The sequence below is a fragment of the Aptenodytes patagonicus genome, chromosome 5 (genome assembly GCF_965638725.1).
Source record: "Aptenodytes patagonicus chromosome 5, bAptPat1.pri.cur, whole genome shotgun sequence".
In the NCBI taxonomy this organism is placed as follows: domain Eukaryota; kingdom Metazoa; phylum Chordata; class Aves; order Sphenisciformes; family Spheniscidae; genus Aptenodytes; species Aptenodytes patagonicus.
This window is the reverse complement of record NC_134953.1, coordinates 38,152,522-38,167,116: the sequence shown is the minus strand read 5'-3', so window position 1 is coordinate 38,167,116 and position 14,595 is coordinate 38,152,522. Positions and strand designations below refer to the sequence as shown.

Below are 14,595 nucleotides of genomic sequence, written 5' to 3'. Positions count from 1 at the left end.
ACAACAAAACTAAAACACCCTGCAGAACCCCATATCCCTTCAGCAGGTAATCAGAGGGCACAGATGAATGCAACCTTTGCCCCTTCCTACACACCTTGTGCTGGGCACAATCCCTCACACCACACAACTCACTGGAGGAAAAAATACTCACCTTTGGTCCAGGGGGCCCAGGCAGACCTGGAGGGCCAGGTTCTCCTTTACCTCCCTCCAGGGCATTCTCAGCGTTTCCTTTCTCTCCCTGTTTGCAAGGAAGAACAAGCCACGTGTCACAGTTCAGCCTCTCCATCTCTGTAATTTCATTTGCCAAACTGTTGGCTTAGAGAGACAGGGCCCAATACAAGGTCCATCAGCTGGCCTCCTGATAGCCCAGAAACATCACTGCTCCAGAGCCACCAGCTGCCCAGGAACCAGGCCAATATAGTTCTGCCTGGGGGCTCCACCTAGAGCCCTGCCAGCAGTCACAGCTATCATCATACCTTTGGCTGCAGTGCTGCTGCTCAGCCCTTATTCCCCAGGGCCATATAAAGCTGCCTGTGGACAGACCTCATCCCCCAGCCTCTAGTTGGAACACAACTGTTTTCTTCTACTGTTGAAATTGAGCTGATAAAACCACCTGACGATGCTTTTTTTTGGTATGTCTCCCTCTGGAGCTGTGGTCATCAGCCAGATAGTCAGCCTGCAGACCACATCCTTTGCCCAGAGCAGATACAAAGGCAGTAACAGGAAAGCTTTGTTTGCACCGAGTTGCCATTACACCCTCATCCTTTCCTGAGATGGCCACTGTCGTTCAGTGCACTGTTCCCTTCCCCAAAGGAAAAGCATCTTGTGAAAGACTGACTTGAAAGGTATGATTTCTATCCACATCTCAGAGCACAAGGAAAAAGCCACAGCTTCAGAGCTTAGCTTTAGCTGACATGCCTTTGGTCTCTCTGAGCACAAGGCTACTCTTCCAACCCAAAGCACAGCAGTGCAGCTCCCAAAAAGCCCATCTCCTCCTCACACGTGGATCTTAGAGCAGAAGGGAAGCTGAAATGCCATGTTACATCTGAGGTCATGCTTTTAAAGGGGGGCTACTGGAACACGATTCCCTCGTCACTTTCCCAGGACCACAGCCTCCCCCTCACTGCATGAAGGCACGCAATTCCTCACAAAAAGGCATCCTTTTTGTGACCCTGTCACATCCCTGCCTGGGGTTTCTTATGCAACATCCAGCTGAGCTCTGCAGAACGTGCTGCTGTATGCTGCGACAGTGACCTAAGCGCACAGCTGGCACAGGAGGGAGGAAGAAAAGGGGATGAGAGTGGCCCCCCCAAAAAAATCAGAGAAGATACAGACCTTCGTGCCAGGGAGTCCAGGAAGCCCAGGGTCACCAGCTCGTCCCTTCTCACCCTGTTGGTAAAACATACATGGTCGGACTGACTCTGCAGGCTCTCTGTCCTGGAGGATCAGCCAAAGGATGAGCTGCTCCTCATCAAACCCTCTTTCCCTTCCCCAAGGGATTTTATTTTAGGCACAGACAAGGCATCCTCCAGCAGTACCTGCCCAGGCCAGTGAATGTTTTCTCCTGTCCCTTTGACTATCTCTGCACATCATTACCATTTCTCTCCAAAGGAAGGTGAGTGGGAAAGGCATCCAGGAACCCCCTGTGCATCTTCCTCATCACTCTTGTCTGCTAAACCCTTTTCCCTGTCAGCCCTTAAGCACGAGCTCTCCCCATTCCACACATCCAGAGAAGTTGTTGCTGCCCAGGGCAAATTTTATTTGGAGTGCAGGACTTTCTCTGTGCCCTGATAGAGTTCATCTCTTTTCACAGAAATTGTCTACTGCTTGAGTCCATCCCGGTTTTCACACCTCCTCATTACACTGTGAATTACACTGCTTTGCTTTGGCAAAGATCTCACAACCAACACTCCCACACCTCTCCCAAGGGCCATTTCCTGTTCCCTAACTTCAAATCCCAGTCTCACCATGTTCTTAAAAAAAACCCCAACAGTGCAGTGCCTCAGTTAGTTAGCAGCCAAGCTCTGTGACATGCAGTGGTGGTGAAAAGCAGTGAAAACAGGAGTGGCAAAAATGGCAAAGACAGAAGAGGATGGTGTAAAACCCCTGATACAGTGCCTAGAGAGCAAGGCCTGCAGGCTGAGCTGCGGGAGGCACCATGGAGTATGGAGGATGCCAAAGGGCAGTGAGCAATGGAGGGTATCCAGCACCCAGCATTCACTTGGTGAAATGACTTTGCTTAGTTCACCATGACATCTGGGTCATCTTTTGAATATTGGGGCTCAATTAGTGGTCTGTATGTTGAAGTTAAGTTCTATCCAGCTGCTAAACCCATGGATTCTAGCCACAGTGTCCTGTTCAGGCGTTTGCATTTTGCCAGGACAGAGACTGATATCAGAGGTTTCTGTTACCATGAAGAGATGTTTCAAATGCATCATCAGAAAGAGGTGTGTTCTTACCTGCAGTCTTCGCACCTCACACCTTAACAACTTGTACAGATTACAAACAGCAATTCAAAACCTCTTTCCCCCAGGAGGTGCCTAGCTCTCTCCACAACAGCAGCCCACCAGATCAGCAAGGCTAGCAGAGTTCCTCTTAGTGCCACACCGTTGCCTGCAGAGGCTGGTGTCACACACCAGTCTTGTCAGAGCTCAAGGGCACACATCTGACATGCAGAGGGGACTTGCATCAGTGCTCCAGGAACAGACATGCACTAGTGGCTCCATGGAAAATAATTAACAAGCAGCAATCTTTTTTTTTTTTTTTAGGCAGTTCTAGAGTGCAGTGACCCCTTTCTCTAAGGTAATTTGGCCTCCAGCCACCTGTAAGGCCCCCAACCAGCTTTCCTCCCCTGCCACAGCATGCACATTGCTGCTGTAAATTAGTGCTTCTCTCCCTGGAAAGAAGGAAAACATTTGCAGGACTTCATGCCCAAAGAAAAGGTTTGGCCTTTGGGGTTTTTGTAAGAATATCATCTCTAATCCTGTCCCAGGCCTCTGTGAATCCCTGATTCTGCCTTGCTCAGCTTTGGTATCCTACTTTTCATTCAAGGACTAGTTTTCAGTACACATGCCCGTAAGGGCTACTGAAAACATCCTGTGCTGCCTGAAAGATGATGTAAAGAAGCAGATTTCTTGAGGAAGGAGGTCAGATTACTGAATCCCTGTTTAGGGTGTTATTTCTGGAGTCAAAAGATGCAGCACTGTCCTTAGTCGTTCCCAGGACAAGATGACATCCCAGGCATCTCATGCTGCCCTGCCTGCCACCGGCCCCCCACCTCCTGCAAGCAGGAACACGCAAACACACTTCACCAAGGGGGGCAAGAGCCAGAAAAGGACACATAGTTCCCCGCAAGCAAGACAATGCAATGCAAAGCAGGCTCCCGCCAGCTCCTGCTCGCAGGGAACACAGCACAGCACTGCCAGGACACCAAGCCCAAACACGCAGTGTCCTACCCGCTGCCCCCTCTTCCCTGGCAAACCTGGGGGGCCCATCCTCCCTGGGACTCCAGGATCTCCCTTCGTGGGGAAGAAAAGAGACAGAGAACGTGTCTGTTACATGGCTGTTGCATACTGTAACATAACCCAGCGAACCTCAAACAAGAGGAGCCAGCTGTTCAGAAACCAAGCTGGCTGCTTAGTGACGGAGAGCGATGGGGTATTTTTGTACCATGCCCACCACAGGAACTCAAACCAGGTCACGCTACACTGAGACAGGGGAGACTGTGCAGGGCAGTTCATATGGTGCATGACAGAACAACCCCCTGCAGTAACATGGGAAGACTTCTGGTGGACACAGAAGTACTGGGAGGCAGAACGGGAAAGGGAACAGGGAGAGGGAACATACTTGCTAATCAAAGTGTGCTGTGCATATTTTGTGGAGTAGGGAGAAAAGGAGGAAAGCAGTTGGAGATTATTCCCATCAACACAGACATGAGCAGGAGGCTGGGAATCTGTTTGCAGTATGGTCCCTCTCTCGCTTGGCATCACTGTATGCTACTACCATTTTGCTTACACTGGCAGGTGCCATTAGGGCCTCGATTTGGGCACTGGGAAGTACAGAGCCATTCCTCAGCTCCCTCGGCTGCTCTGGGAGGGGAAAAAAAATAAAATACACAAACAAACCAGAAGTGCAGGCTTAGAGCAAAGCCTTCTGAGAGTACCTTTTCTCCTGGAGTCCCAGGCTCGCCCTGGTGAGGAAGAGACAGGAAAATAAAGTGAAAAACCAGGAGAAGAGAGTACAAAACCTTCTACAGCTATCAGAGTGGAGGAAAGACCATTCATCTATGGAGGCCTTGGGCTTGTAAATAAGGGCATGAGGATCCTTTAAATGCATATTATTATTTGTTCCCAGAGCTTGTTTTAACCTCATTAGCTAGCTCCTAGGCTGCTGTAAGAAACCAGCAAGCCTCAGACAAGAGGCTTTTATGAAACTGAGGAACCACCTTGCAGTATTTCAGGAGAAGGTTTACCAGATACAAGAGAGCATAGTAAGACAAGACTCCTGCTGGCATTAAGGAATTTGCCTACTCCTAGCTCTGTGCGCACAGGAGCAGAGCAAGGCTGAAGTTGCAGCTGGGGTAGGGGGGGGAGGCTGTGTTGATACGGGATCAATGTGGCACCAAGGAGGAAAACCCTCCCCACCAGCCCTGGAGATAACTTCTTTATTTCTGTCTTTTTTTCCCCAGCAGCTGGAGGGAATCAGGACAACAGGTCATTGTCTCATTATGCATCTTGGATCCCCAGGGTAACTTCTAGCCCCCTAAATCTGCACCTGGCCCTTTGCTCTGTTGCCATCCCCACACTGCTATGGAGTATCACGAGTTCACCAACCTCTCTGCCCAGAGAGGTGCAGAGAAGCAGGGGTGCTGCTGGAGACGGGTCTAATATCTCTGCCAAAAGCAATAGCAGTTCTGATATTCCCCTTTAGTGGGAGCTGTCCGACCATTTTCCCGTGCCTCGTGCTCTCCTAACTCCAGCCCTTGCTCTTAAACGTGCCCTACTTAAGCCATTGCAGTGTAGTGAAAAACTGACCTTCATCCCTGCGGTGGCCATCCCAGGAGCGCCCTGGCAGAGAGAGGAAAGACAGGAACACCTTGTTTGAAATGAATCGGACACAAACTTTTAAAAACAAAACAGTATCAGCCAGGTGGAACTAAAAAGGCAAAATCCACATCTTTTCCTTTCCAAAACTCAGAAGTAATGCTGTAACACCACACAGCACGCATCCTCCTTCCCTGTGCAGGTCATTCACCTATGGCAGTGGCTCTGCTTTCCAGAAAGCTTCTCCAAAGGCACACATCATGAGCACAACCCAGTCAAGACAACCAGATTTACACACACACACACACACACCCCTACCCCGGTTTTAGTCCTGCAAGTGAATCAAAGGCCAACAAGCAGAACAGTGTCAAATACCTGAGGAATGCAAAGACAGACTGAGGACCAAACACCCAGGTCAGCGCTTGATCCCAGATACATCAGCTCAAGCACCCCGAGAAGGACCAGCTCGTACCCCAGAGCCTTGGTCTTGCTATTTCCCCTCATTCTGTTTTTATCACAGAAGACAAACCCTGCAGTAAAATGTTTTCAGGAGAGCTCTGAAGCCAGCAACCTTAGCGGGGGGGGGGAAGTCTTCCAAGCACTGCAATTCAGGAGTCATTCTGCAGCGCCGAGCAAGCCACCACCGTGAGACCACGGAGTCCAGCCTGCCCTGCAATCCTAGACAGGTGCTTCGAAACCCCAGGAGGCAGCTGCTCCCACAGACACAGTCACATTTCCCTCGACAACACTTATGCAAAAAGCAGGTCTTCCCTATCAACCCTTTGCTCTAAAATCTCTGTATGCCCTGTGTTAGTATTAGTTAGGTCCTGGTGAAAAGGTCCAGTTACAAAAGCAAGTATGAGGGATAACAAGGGTCTAAGGAGAGGGGAGGAGGTGAAGTAGTGTTAGAAGGTGGGAAATGAGAGGGCTTGGGATGTAGCACATGAGGCAGAGAGGAGGACTGGGAGCCAAGTTCAAATTGAAAAGAGCTTGGAAAAGTTCAAACAAGGAGGAGTGGGGAGCCAGAGAGCAGCAGGATCATACCTCTCAGCTTTCTGAAACAGAAATCAGGGACAAAGCTAAAAAACACAAGGACAGAAGATGGAGATCAGGGATTCTATGCAATAAAAGGGGAAAAAAGCATTCCAGATCGTCTCAGGGGTCAGTAGGTTTTAGTGAACACGAGCTAGAGTCATGAAAGGGATTACATGCAGCAAGTGGCTTGGGTTAGGCTTTCACCGTGCATTTGGGATGCCTGTTCCTCACTCTTTAGCCTTTAAATGGCAGTGAATGCAGATGATGTTATTTTCTAGTATTTATCCTAAAACTGCAATGCACACACATGCAGGCTTGCTCACACACTGACCCTGATTCATCACTGCATTAGTCCAGGTTCACACTTGCATAACCCTACTGATCGCAGGGGGCTAACACACATCGCTGAAGGTTGCAGCGGTCACTTGGGACCCCGAATTTACAAAACACCAATTCTCTAGAAACGTCAGCGATTGGCTGCTCTCACTAGCATAAAGCATTAAGATCCTGATGTTGCAAGACAGCATCAGACTGGGCATGCCATTTGCTTTGTAAAACACTTCTTCCCCCACCATCTCCTTCATAAATTAGGCCCTATATTTTGCAATTTAGAAGCAGAAAGAATTCAGCTGAGGATAGTCATTGACCAACAGACACACACACAAATCCAGGTGATGCTTGCGCATCAGGGGCAGTTGAGTGGTATGGGTGACATCAGGCAGACAAGCGTCACTCCACTGTTTACAAGGTACCTTAATGCCATGTCTTCCTGGCAGCCCTGGCATGCCTCTCTCCCCCTGGAAGCAAAGCAAGAAAGACAGAGAAAGAGAGCAAGAGACACGAGATGAGTCTTCCCAGGGCTCTGTGAGGAGTGCCCAGGGCACAGGAAGCCTCCTGGGTGAGATGGGGCATAACCCATTTTCCCCACCTGACTCTCACCAAGCTGATTGCCCTAGCCAGGGCCATTTCCCATCAGCAGTACCTCTCAAGCCTGTTGCATACAGCAAGACTGACTCTGCTGGAGTGCCACAGCAACAGTGCTGGGAACAAAGACAGTTTCTGTGTCCTGCTATTACATTGCCATGGTGTTCTGTAGGGTTTAGAGAGTCGTTCAGTCTGCAGTGACTATAGGATGAACAAACTTATCTGGAGAAATAGAGAATCCAAGGGTTGTCTTGTATTGTTAGCCTGAATTTTATCTGGTGGTAAATGGAAAATAAACCATCTTTAGACAGTCTGCTTACTGCTGTTACTTTGTTCTGGGTGTTTAGTCCTTGCTTGGAAGCAGGGATATATGTATATGCTATTTTTAAAAGCACTTTTTTTAATTGTGGCATCCCATGAACTATATTTTGTAAAATACTGTCTAACACCATAATATACATGACCTAGGCAGTGTGAGCACCTCCTACCCCATGCAGGATACTTAACTATGGTATTTTCAGCTGTAATAAAAATAAAACAATAATTATGAATGCTTTGTACTGGAGAAGTGGGGACCGCTCTCTGTCCCTCCTTCTCGTGGCCAGCAGGGCGAGGGAGGTGATTCTGCCCCTCTACTCTGCTCTGGTGAGACCCTACCTGCAGTACTGCGTCCAGCTCTGGAGCCCTCAGCATAAGAAAGACACGGACCTGTTGGAGCGGGTCCAGAAGAGGGCCACGAAAATGATCAGGGGGATGGAACACCTCTCCTATGAAGAAAGGCTGAGAGACTTGGGGTTGTTCAGCCTAGAGAAGAGAAGGCTTCGGGGAGACCTTCTTGCAGCCTATCAGTACTTAAAGGGGGCTTATAAAAAAGATGGGGGCAAACTTTTTAGCAGGCCCTGTTGCGACAGGGCAAGGGAGGATGGCTTTAAACTAAAGAGGGGTAGATTGAGACTAGATATAAGGAAGAAATTTTTTACGCTGAGGGTGGTGAAACGCTGGCACAGGTTGCCCAGAGAGGTGGTGGATGCCCCATCCCTGGAGACATTCAAGGTCAGGTTGGACAGGTCTCTGAGCAACCCGATCTAGTTGAGGATGCCCCTGCCCACAGCAGGGGGGTTGGACTAGCTGACCTTTAGAGGTCCCTTCCAACCCAAACTATTCTATGATTCTCAACTGCACTCCCAGTTTTGTTTTTTTTTCTTAAATGAGACCGAGCAGACAAGACCAATGCTGTCTGCTGGGAGACACCCACACTGCTCACAGAGTCTGCCCCCACAGAGCAGCTGTGCATGTGAAACTAATTCCCCATCCCAGACTTTCCTGGAAGAAACTGCCTGCCTGAAGAGCTGTTTAATTATTTAGCCCTGCAAAAGCAAAGCCACCTCAGTGAGAGGGAGCAAGGCAGCCCCTTACAGGGGGCAAGTTACAGAGCAATCACGCTACTCTGCGTTTTCTGATGATGGCCTCAGCTCGCTTGCACAGCCCCCACTGGCACGGCAGGATCACACAGGCACTAGAGCTAATTAGAGAGCAGGAGCAACAAACATGACACTGCACCATTAGACAGCAGAAAGAAACCCCAGAGCCAAAGCCAGAGAATAAGCAGGAAAACCAACTCTGCAGAACATCTTTATACCCTACATATTTGAAAGCCATTGTAATACAGTAAGTACCCACTGGGCTGATCCCTTTGTGATCCCCAGTGCCCTTTGGGCTGCACAGCGTGCCATAGCCAAGCAGCAGCAGCCCACCAAAACCAGTACTGGAATGGTGCAGCCAAGCCAGAAGCTGGGAAATATCACCAAAGGCAGATATGAAAGGCAAAACGCCCAGCACAGGTCCCCAGCAGGCTCCAGGAAGGCAGTCAGCCTCCCAGCTCTCCCAAGCATCACACTAATTCAGGAAATACCTTCATGCTCCCCAGTCTCTCTGGAAGAATTAGGCTATGCCTCTCCCCTCCAGCACAGAGGAGACCCTCATACTCTCTCCCCTTACACCTGGTGCAAGCAGCTTTATACCCATTCAGTGCCAATCATGACAGAGCATGTGCCATGCTGATCAGCTTGTTAGCAGTACTGGCTCCAGGCTGCCAATTAAAACAGAGACCCTTCCTTTTTTGCTCCTTGCTATGAAAAGCAGATTATGAGGAGGTTATTGAGCAAGACTGTGGGCAGTTTTCTTTATTGCTCTTTCCTCAGAGCATGAGAAAAAGCCTCATCCTAAAGACCTTTCAAAAAAAAGAAAGAAAACATCAGTAAAGCTGAATGTGATGGCTAGGCTGGGGAGCAGTGAGTCAAATGCTTATTCAAATGACCCAGGTGATCACACTTGCTGGTTGTCTAATAACCTTCACGGGACACAGATGTAGGCCTCAATATGATCAAAGTACAAATGATGGCCACAGAAGAAAATAGCTAAAAGAGAATTTACATTGTGCTGCATCTGTCACTGGGTGGGGAGAGGTTATTAAATGAACAAGGGGTCTGTGTGAAACCAGCAAGCCTCTTCAGGCCTGAAATGTTCCTCACCGCCAGCAAAAGCAGTGATATGCTATGCAAAATTGGTCACTACAGCTAAACTATGAATCACAGTGTTTGTCCTGGGCCCCTCAAAGCAAAGAGAAGGTAGCCCAGGTAATTGGATCCAAAGGTGGAAGCATCAAAAGCCTTCCAGAGTCCCAAATGACCCTCCTAGGTGGGAGGACGACAGAAAGAAGCAATTTCCAAAGACAAATGCATGTGCTGTGCGGATGTTCAGGACCTGCTACTGGGTGATGTCTGGCTGCTGATTTAAGGCTACCTCTGCACTTCCATTTCAATTCCTCTGAGCAAAGAAGAAAGGAAGTTGAGAGAAAAGTGATCCTGACAATAACAAATGAAAGTCTGTGTGTGAAAGAAGAGGCTGCTATGGGACTGGGGAGATGGCCCTTTGGAGCTGCAATTTAGTACCACAAAAAGCACAGCGGGTTTCATCTCCATTCTTTATGAAGTGGGATGAATAAGAGCCCAAATAGCTAGAGCATGTCTTCAGGGTCACCCTGAGTCATTGCTCTCCAACACAGAACAGAGGAGGCCTGTGGATGACCCTGAGACATCACTGGAAGACTTGGAGACTTCCCCTTTGCCAGAGCCCAAATCAAGGGCTGATCAGGCCTTGTACATGGGTGCAAGCAGAGCAGGTGTCTGCTAGCAGTGAAACGTGGGAGTATAAGCAGGGGTGGAACACAGCCTCCCCTTCCAGCCTTTTCTCCCACCCAGGCCACGCTCCAACTTCAGTCCTCCAGTTCAGCTTAATGGGAGAAAACCTGGCTGTTGAGACAGCAGTAAACTCCTAGCCCCCAAAACACATTCGTTCTGGGTGCAATTCTGCTTTCATTTACACGGGCACAAACCAGAAGCAATGCCTTTGTGCTTGATGGAATTACATTGATGTGAAAATGGACACGGCAGAACCTTTGGACTTTACATGCACTGCATTATTTCTGAGGAGGTATTGTTTTCTTGTAGGAGGACAATTGCTGCTGTTCTATTCAACTATTAACCCAGAGCCTGCATTCCCAAAGAACATTTCTTTAAACTTGATGTAACACATCCATGTTAAGTTCTAAAGGGGCCTTTTCTCCCTTCAAATAGTAATCCACCCAGATGGAAAAAATATAAAAAGTGTATATGCTGCATGATAAATGAGATGCATGCCACATACTAAATACTTGAAATGTATGTGTCACTGTTAATGCCTTTCAAAATATTACAGGACCAGTCTTTTCTCATGATGTTTAAGATGTATGGCATGACACAGTATGCTCTGACCGTCATGAACACTTGCCAATGTTGTAATGCACAGTCTACATTGAGTAATATACTTTAAATATATGGGTACAGTAAATTTCAAATAGATAACATCTGGGCATAGACCATATAAGCCTGTAAAAAGTGTCCAGAAACAGACAGAAAAGCCTGGTGCCAAACCTCAGCCTGTGTTGCAGAGTTTGAGTGGATTTGATGCGTCAGCTAACCAGATTTTATGAGGAAACCCCAACCCAGCCCATCAAATGGAGAGATGTAACAGATCTTTAGCAAGCTTCATAGTCAGAGAAATGCCTTTGGTAAGAATCGAATTCCACCAAATGGAATTGCTTTTATTGCCTGAGCTTGGAGTGTCTGTCTGTGGTTAATCAGAGCACAGATGTGTACTCCATTAAATACCCCACAGAGCTGCCTCTGACCCAACTTCCTTTTACAACCCATCAGCCCAAGGAGCAGTATCTCCCAGATGATCTACCATGGTAGAAAACTGTATTTCTCATGCCTACCTTTATGCCAGCGTCCCCTTTTTCACCCTGCCCAGCAAAGAACAGAGAGGGAGGAAACACAGAGAGGGACAGTGAACATGAAATCGAGCAAGCAGTACAATCGTAACAGCGAGGGCCAAAGAGAAAGTAGCCGAAGTAGGGAGTGTGCGATAAATGCAACCCCAGGCCTCCAGAGAGAACTGGCTCCTGATAATAACACGGTACCAACCTGAACTCTGGCTGCAGCCCGCCCACCCCTCCCTGGGAATGCAAGGCAGTTTATGTTGCTGGAGTGGATGCTGGAGGTCGCCCGTACTAATGCTTCCTACATGTTTTGGGTGTAGATAAACCATCAATCCATTTCATGGCCCGGAATACCCTCATTCTCCCATGCAAAAGCCTCTAAAGGCTAGGTCAGTTTTATTCTTTAACAGGGGCTTGTGCGGGGCTGCACCTGCCTCTGGTTCAGGACAGTAGGGAATTGCTCTGGCCAATAATTGCTCAGGCCCTTTACACAGGAGCAAGTCTTTCTGTTTACATGGCTCATACCACCCTCCAGAGAACTGCCTCCAGCCCCTGACCCTCTGTATTCCCTTAGCGCATCTCTAGGCTTGGGTGCCACTTATCTGCCCTTGGGAGATGGCCCCACTGACTCTGAGTTTAAGGGTTACCTTGGGGCCAGTAGCTCCAGGGAGGCCATGCGCACCAGGCACGCCTGACTCGCCCACCTCACCCTGAGGAAGAGAAGAAAGAAAACAGAGGAAGAAGCAAACACAGTGAGCAGCAAGAAAAGGAGCCTGTGGGATGCCTGAAAGGTCAGCAAAGATGTGAGAGGGATGTCCCGCACAGAGGTGCCCACCACACACAAACCTACCATCTGGGTCTCTCTGGGAGAGGAGCACCATTCTGCATGAAGAAAGATATTCAGGGTGCGAAACGTATGGATTGAAGGGAATGGTCCCACGATCCTATATCATATCAGAGCTAACACCTTTGCTCAACTCTTTGCCCTCTTTTCCCTTTCCCCTGACCCACTCACCAGGAGGATTTTCTCCCCTACTTTCATCCATTCCTTCCACCTTTCCCAGAGAAAGGTCACAACCTCAGGCTCATTCCTCTGAGATCAGTGCAGGCTCTTTGCTTGGTAAGTAAATTAGCCAGACAAGTTGTTTCATGTAAGAGGAGCTCATAGGAGAGGCCCTCGCTGCGAGGTCATTGCAGGGATCCCCTCACCGCTGCTGAGAGCCGCCTGCCCAGCGCTCACACAACAGGATGGGATCTTAATGGAAAAACCGACGGTTCACTGGAAGAAAAGGCAATAAATTGCGTCTGTCTGCAGGAGTGGGCTGTGGTCCACAGGGGCTATAATTTCCACTTCCTGACATAACAAAAACTTCTCAGTTTATACAGAACTAATTAAAAAGTTCTCAGGTCTTGCCATTTTGCTCGCAAAGCACCCATAAAGCAACATGGAGATAACACGGGACACAGGACTCCCACCTGCTGGGAACATTCGCCTTCCCCTTCTCCAGCTGACATCTCTTTAGCAGTATCTCTTCATTCCCTCTCCCCACCTTTGATCTTCCTTTGTGTCTTTTCCCTGTCTCTCTTTCTGTCTCTTCATTACACCCTCTGGGCTTCACAACCCTGCTGTTAATTAGCTGCTGCTGAAGACATTCGGGCATTGCCAGCTTCTGCCTTTTAACCTGGAGCAGGATCGACTCTTTCCTGCTTTATTCGAGAGAGCAATACATAGCTGTGGATTTGGCCCTTTCCAGCCTCCTGTTCAGGTCTGGATGCACAAGAGGTATATTTCAGCCTGGAAGTGGGTGTAGTGAGGCACACAGACAGGGAGACATCTGTACCATAGCTACTGGAGAGCTACATCTCTGGGTCCAACCTCTCCTTACATGGGTGACAGCAGGGGATCTGTGGGCCTGTCGCAGCCCCATGTGCAGCGGGAGCAGAGCTCAGCAGATGGCTCCAGAGAAGTCCAAAGATTTGCAGCCATGATTCCACAAGGCATCAGTACACCTTAATTCATTTAACAATATTGGAGCTCCCCTTCTTACCTTTCTGCCAGGGTATCCCTGAATCCCAGGGTCTCCCTGCAAAAAGCAAAAAGACAAAAGAAAGTGAGGCTTGGCCTGAGAAGGACAAATCCCTGCCCTTGTCCCTGGGGAGATGCTAGGATGCAAGGGCATTCCATGGGGAAAATTCACCTTTTGCTCAGTGACTTCACTGAGCCCCTGACCCTTCAGACCCGTGGGTCACTGCTACCTGCACTGGACTGAGCTCTAGCAGGAAAGGCGCCATTAAGCACTGGCAGCTGGATAACTCATGCCAGCTCTGCGGTTCCTATCTCCTCACCCTGGCTAAATATCTCAAATAAAAACAAAGGGGGGGTGGGGGGGGTTGCAGCTGAAAAACAACAACAACCACCCCCCCACTCGCATTTTGGCAAGTGAATAAATGGGAAACTGTGGTGGAGTTAACAATAGCATTGCAAAATCAGTTCCTGAAGCGCTGGTAAATGCTTTGATTGTTGAAGAAGCCAATAAAGCTGTGTGTGGCAAAGAATTTTGCAAGAGGGGCTGATGAGGCGTGCCTTTCTCAGTCAAGATGCAACTCAGACGTGTCGCCTGGACAAAACCCATGAGTCAGCACACAGGCTGGGCCCCAAAGGCAAAACTGAGCTGGGTCAGAAATCTTTTTCAGCTATTTGATGTAACCTCCTTTCCCCCTCCTCCACCCGTTAAAATGTACATGTCTCTCCTTGCCAGGAGTGTCCACCTCTCTGTTTATCACCTTGCTCCCTCTAAGTGAGGCCAGACATCTCACCTTTGGTCCAGGAGGCCCAGGTAAGCCCTGTAGATAAAATCAAAACAGATGCTGGAGTTGGCAAATGTAGACAAGATTACATGGACTACAGGGTGATGAGAGATGCTGACTGCTTTGGTCTGAAATGCCCCTTTACAAAGATGATTGACACTGGTAAGGTCAAACATCCCCAATCTATTCTTCATGTAGATGAATACTATCTTAACCCACACTCCCAAATAAATTCATGCCGATAGCACTCCATCCCCCCAGGCCTGGTCTCGCTGAATCTGAAGACCAAAAAGCTGCTTTGCCTTATGCATTGTGCTCCAGAATCTTTTCTGTTTCTCTGGCTTTGCTTGGGAAACTTGTTCCCAGCCCACTGTGCAGCTCTGAAGTAAATCAGGCATTTGCAGCTTCCTCTGACAAGCTAAATAGAGAGAATATATTAACAAACAAACCACTTGTGTCTTTAAATGA

At 48.7% G+C, this 14,595-nt stretch overlaps 1 protein-coding gene across 1 annotated transcript in view; it reads right to left on the bottom strand.

The window, feature by feature from the left end:
* Window positions 1-14,595, bottom strand: part of COL13A1 (collagen type XIII alpha 1 chain) — a 97,831-nt gene that overhangs the window by 30,287 nt on the left and 52,949 nt on the right. Inside the window, exons 18-27 of the mRNA XM_076339410.1 lie at window positions 14,137-14,163; window positions 13,368-13,403; window positions 11,967-12,029; window positions 11,317-11,343; window positions 6,830-6,874; window positions 5,034-5,066; window positions 4,163-4,189; window positions 3,456-3,518; window positions 1,336-1,389; window positions 152-238 (exon numbers count right to left, since the gene is read on the bottom strand). Of these exons, the coding sequence (XP_076195525.1) occupies window positions 152-238; window positions 1,336-1,389; window positions 3,456-3,518; window positions 4,163-4,189; window positions 5,034-5,066; window positions 6,830-6,874; window positions 11,317-11,343; window positions 11,967-12,029; window positions 13,368-13,403; window positions 14,137-14,163 (462 nt within the window). The remainder of the gene's footprint in view (window positions 1-151; window positions 239-1,335; window positions 1,390-3,455; window positions 3,519-4,162; window positions 4,190-5,033; window positions 5,067-6,829; window positions 6,875-11,316; window positions 11,344-11,966; window positions 12,030-13,367; window positions 13,404-14,136; window positions 14,164-14,595) is intronic.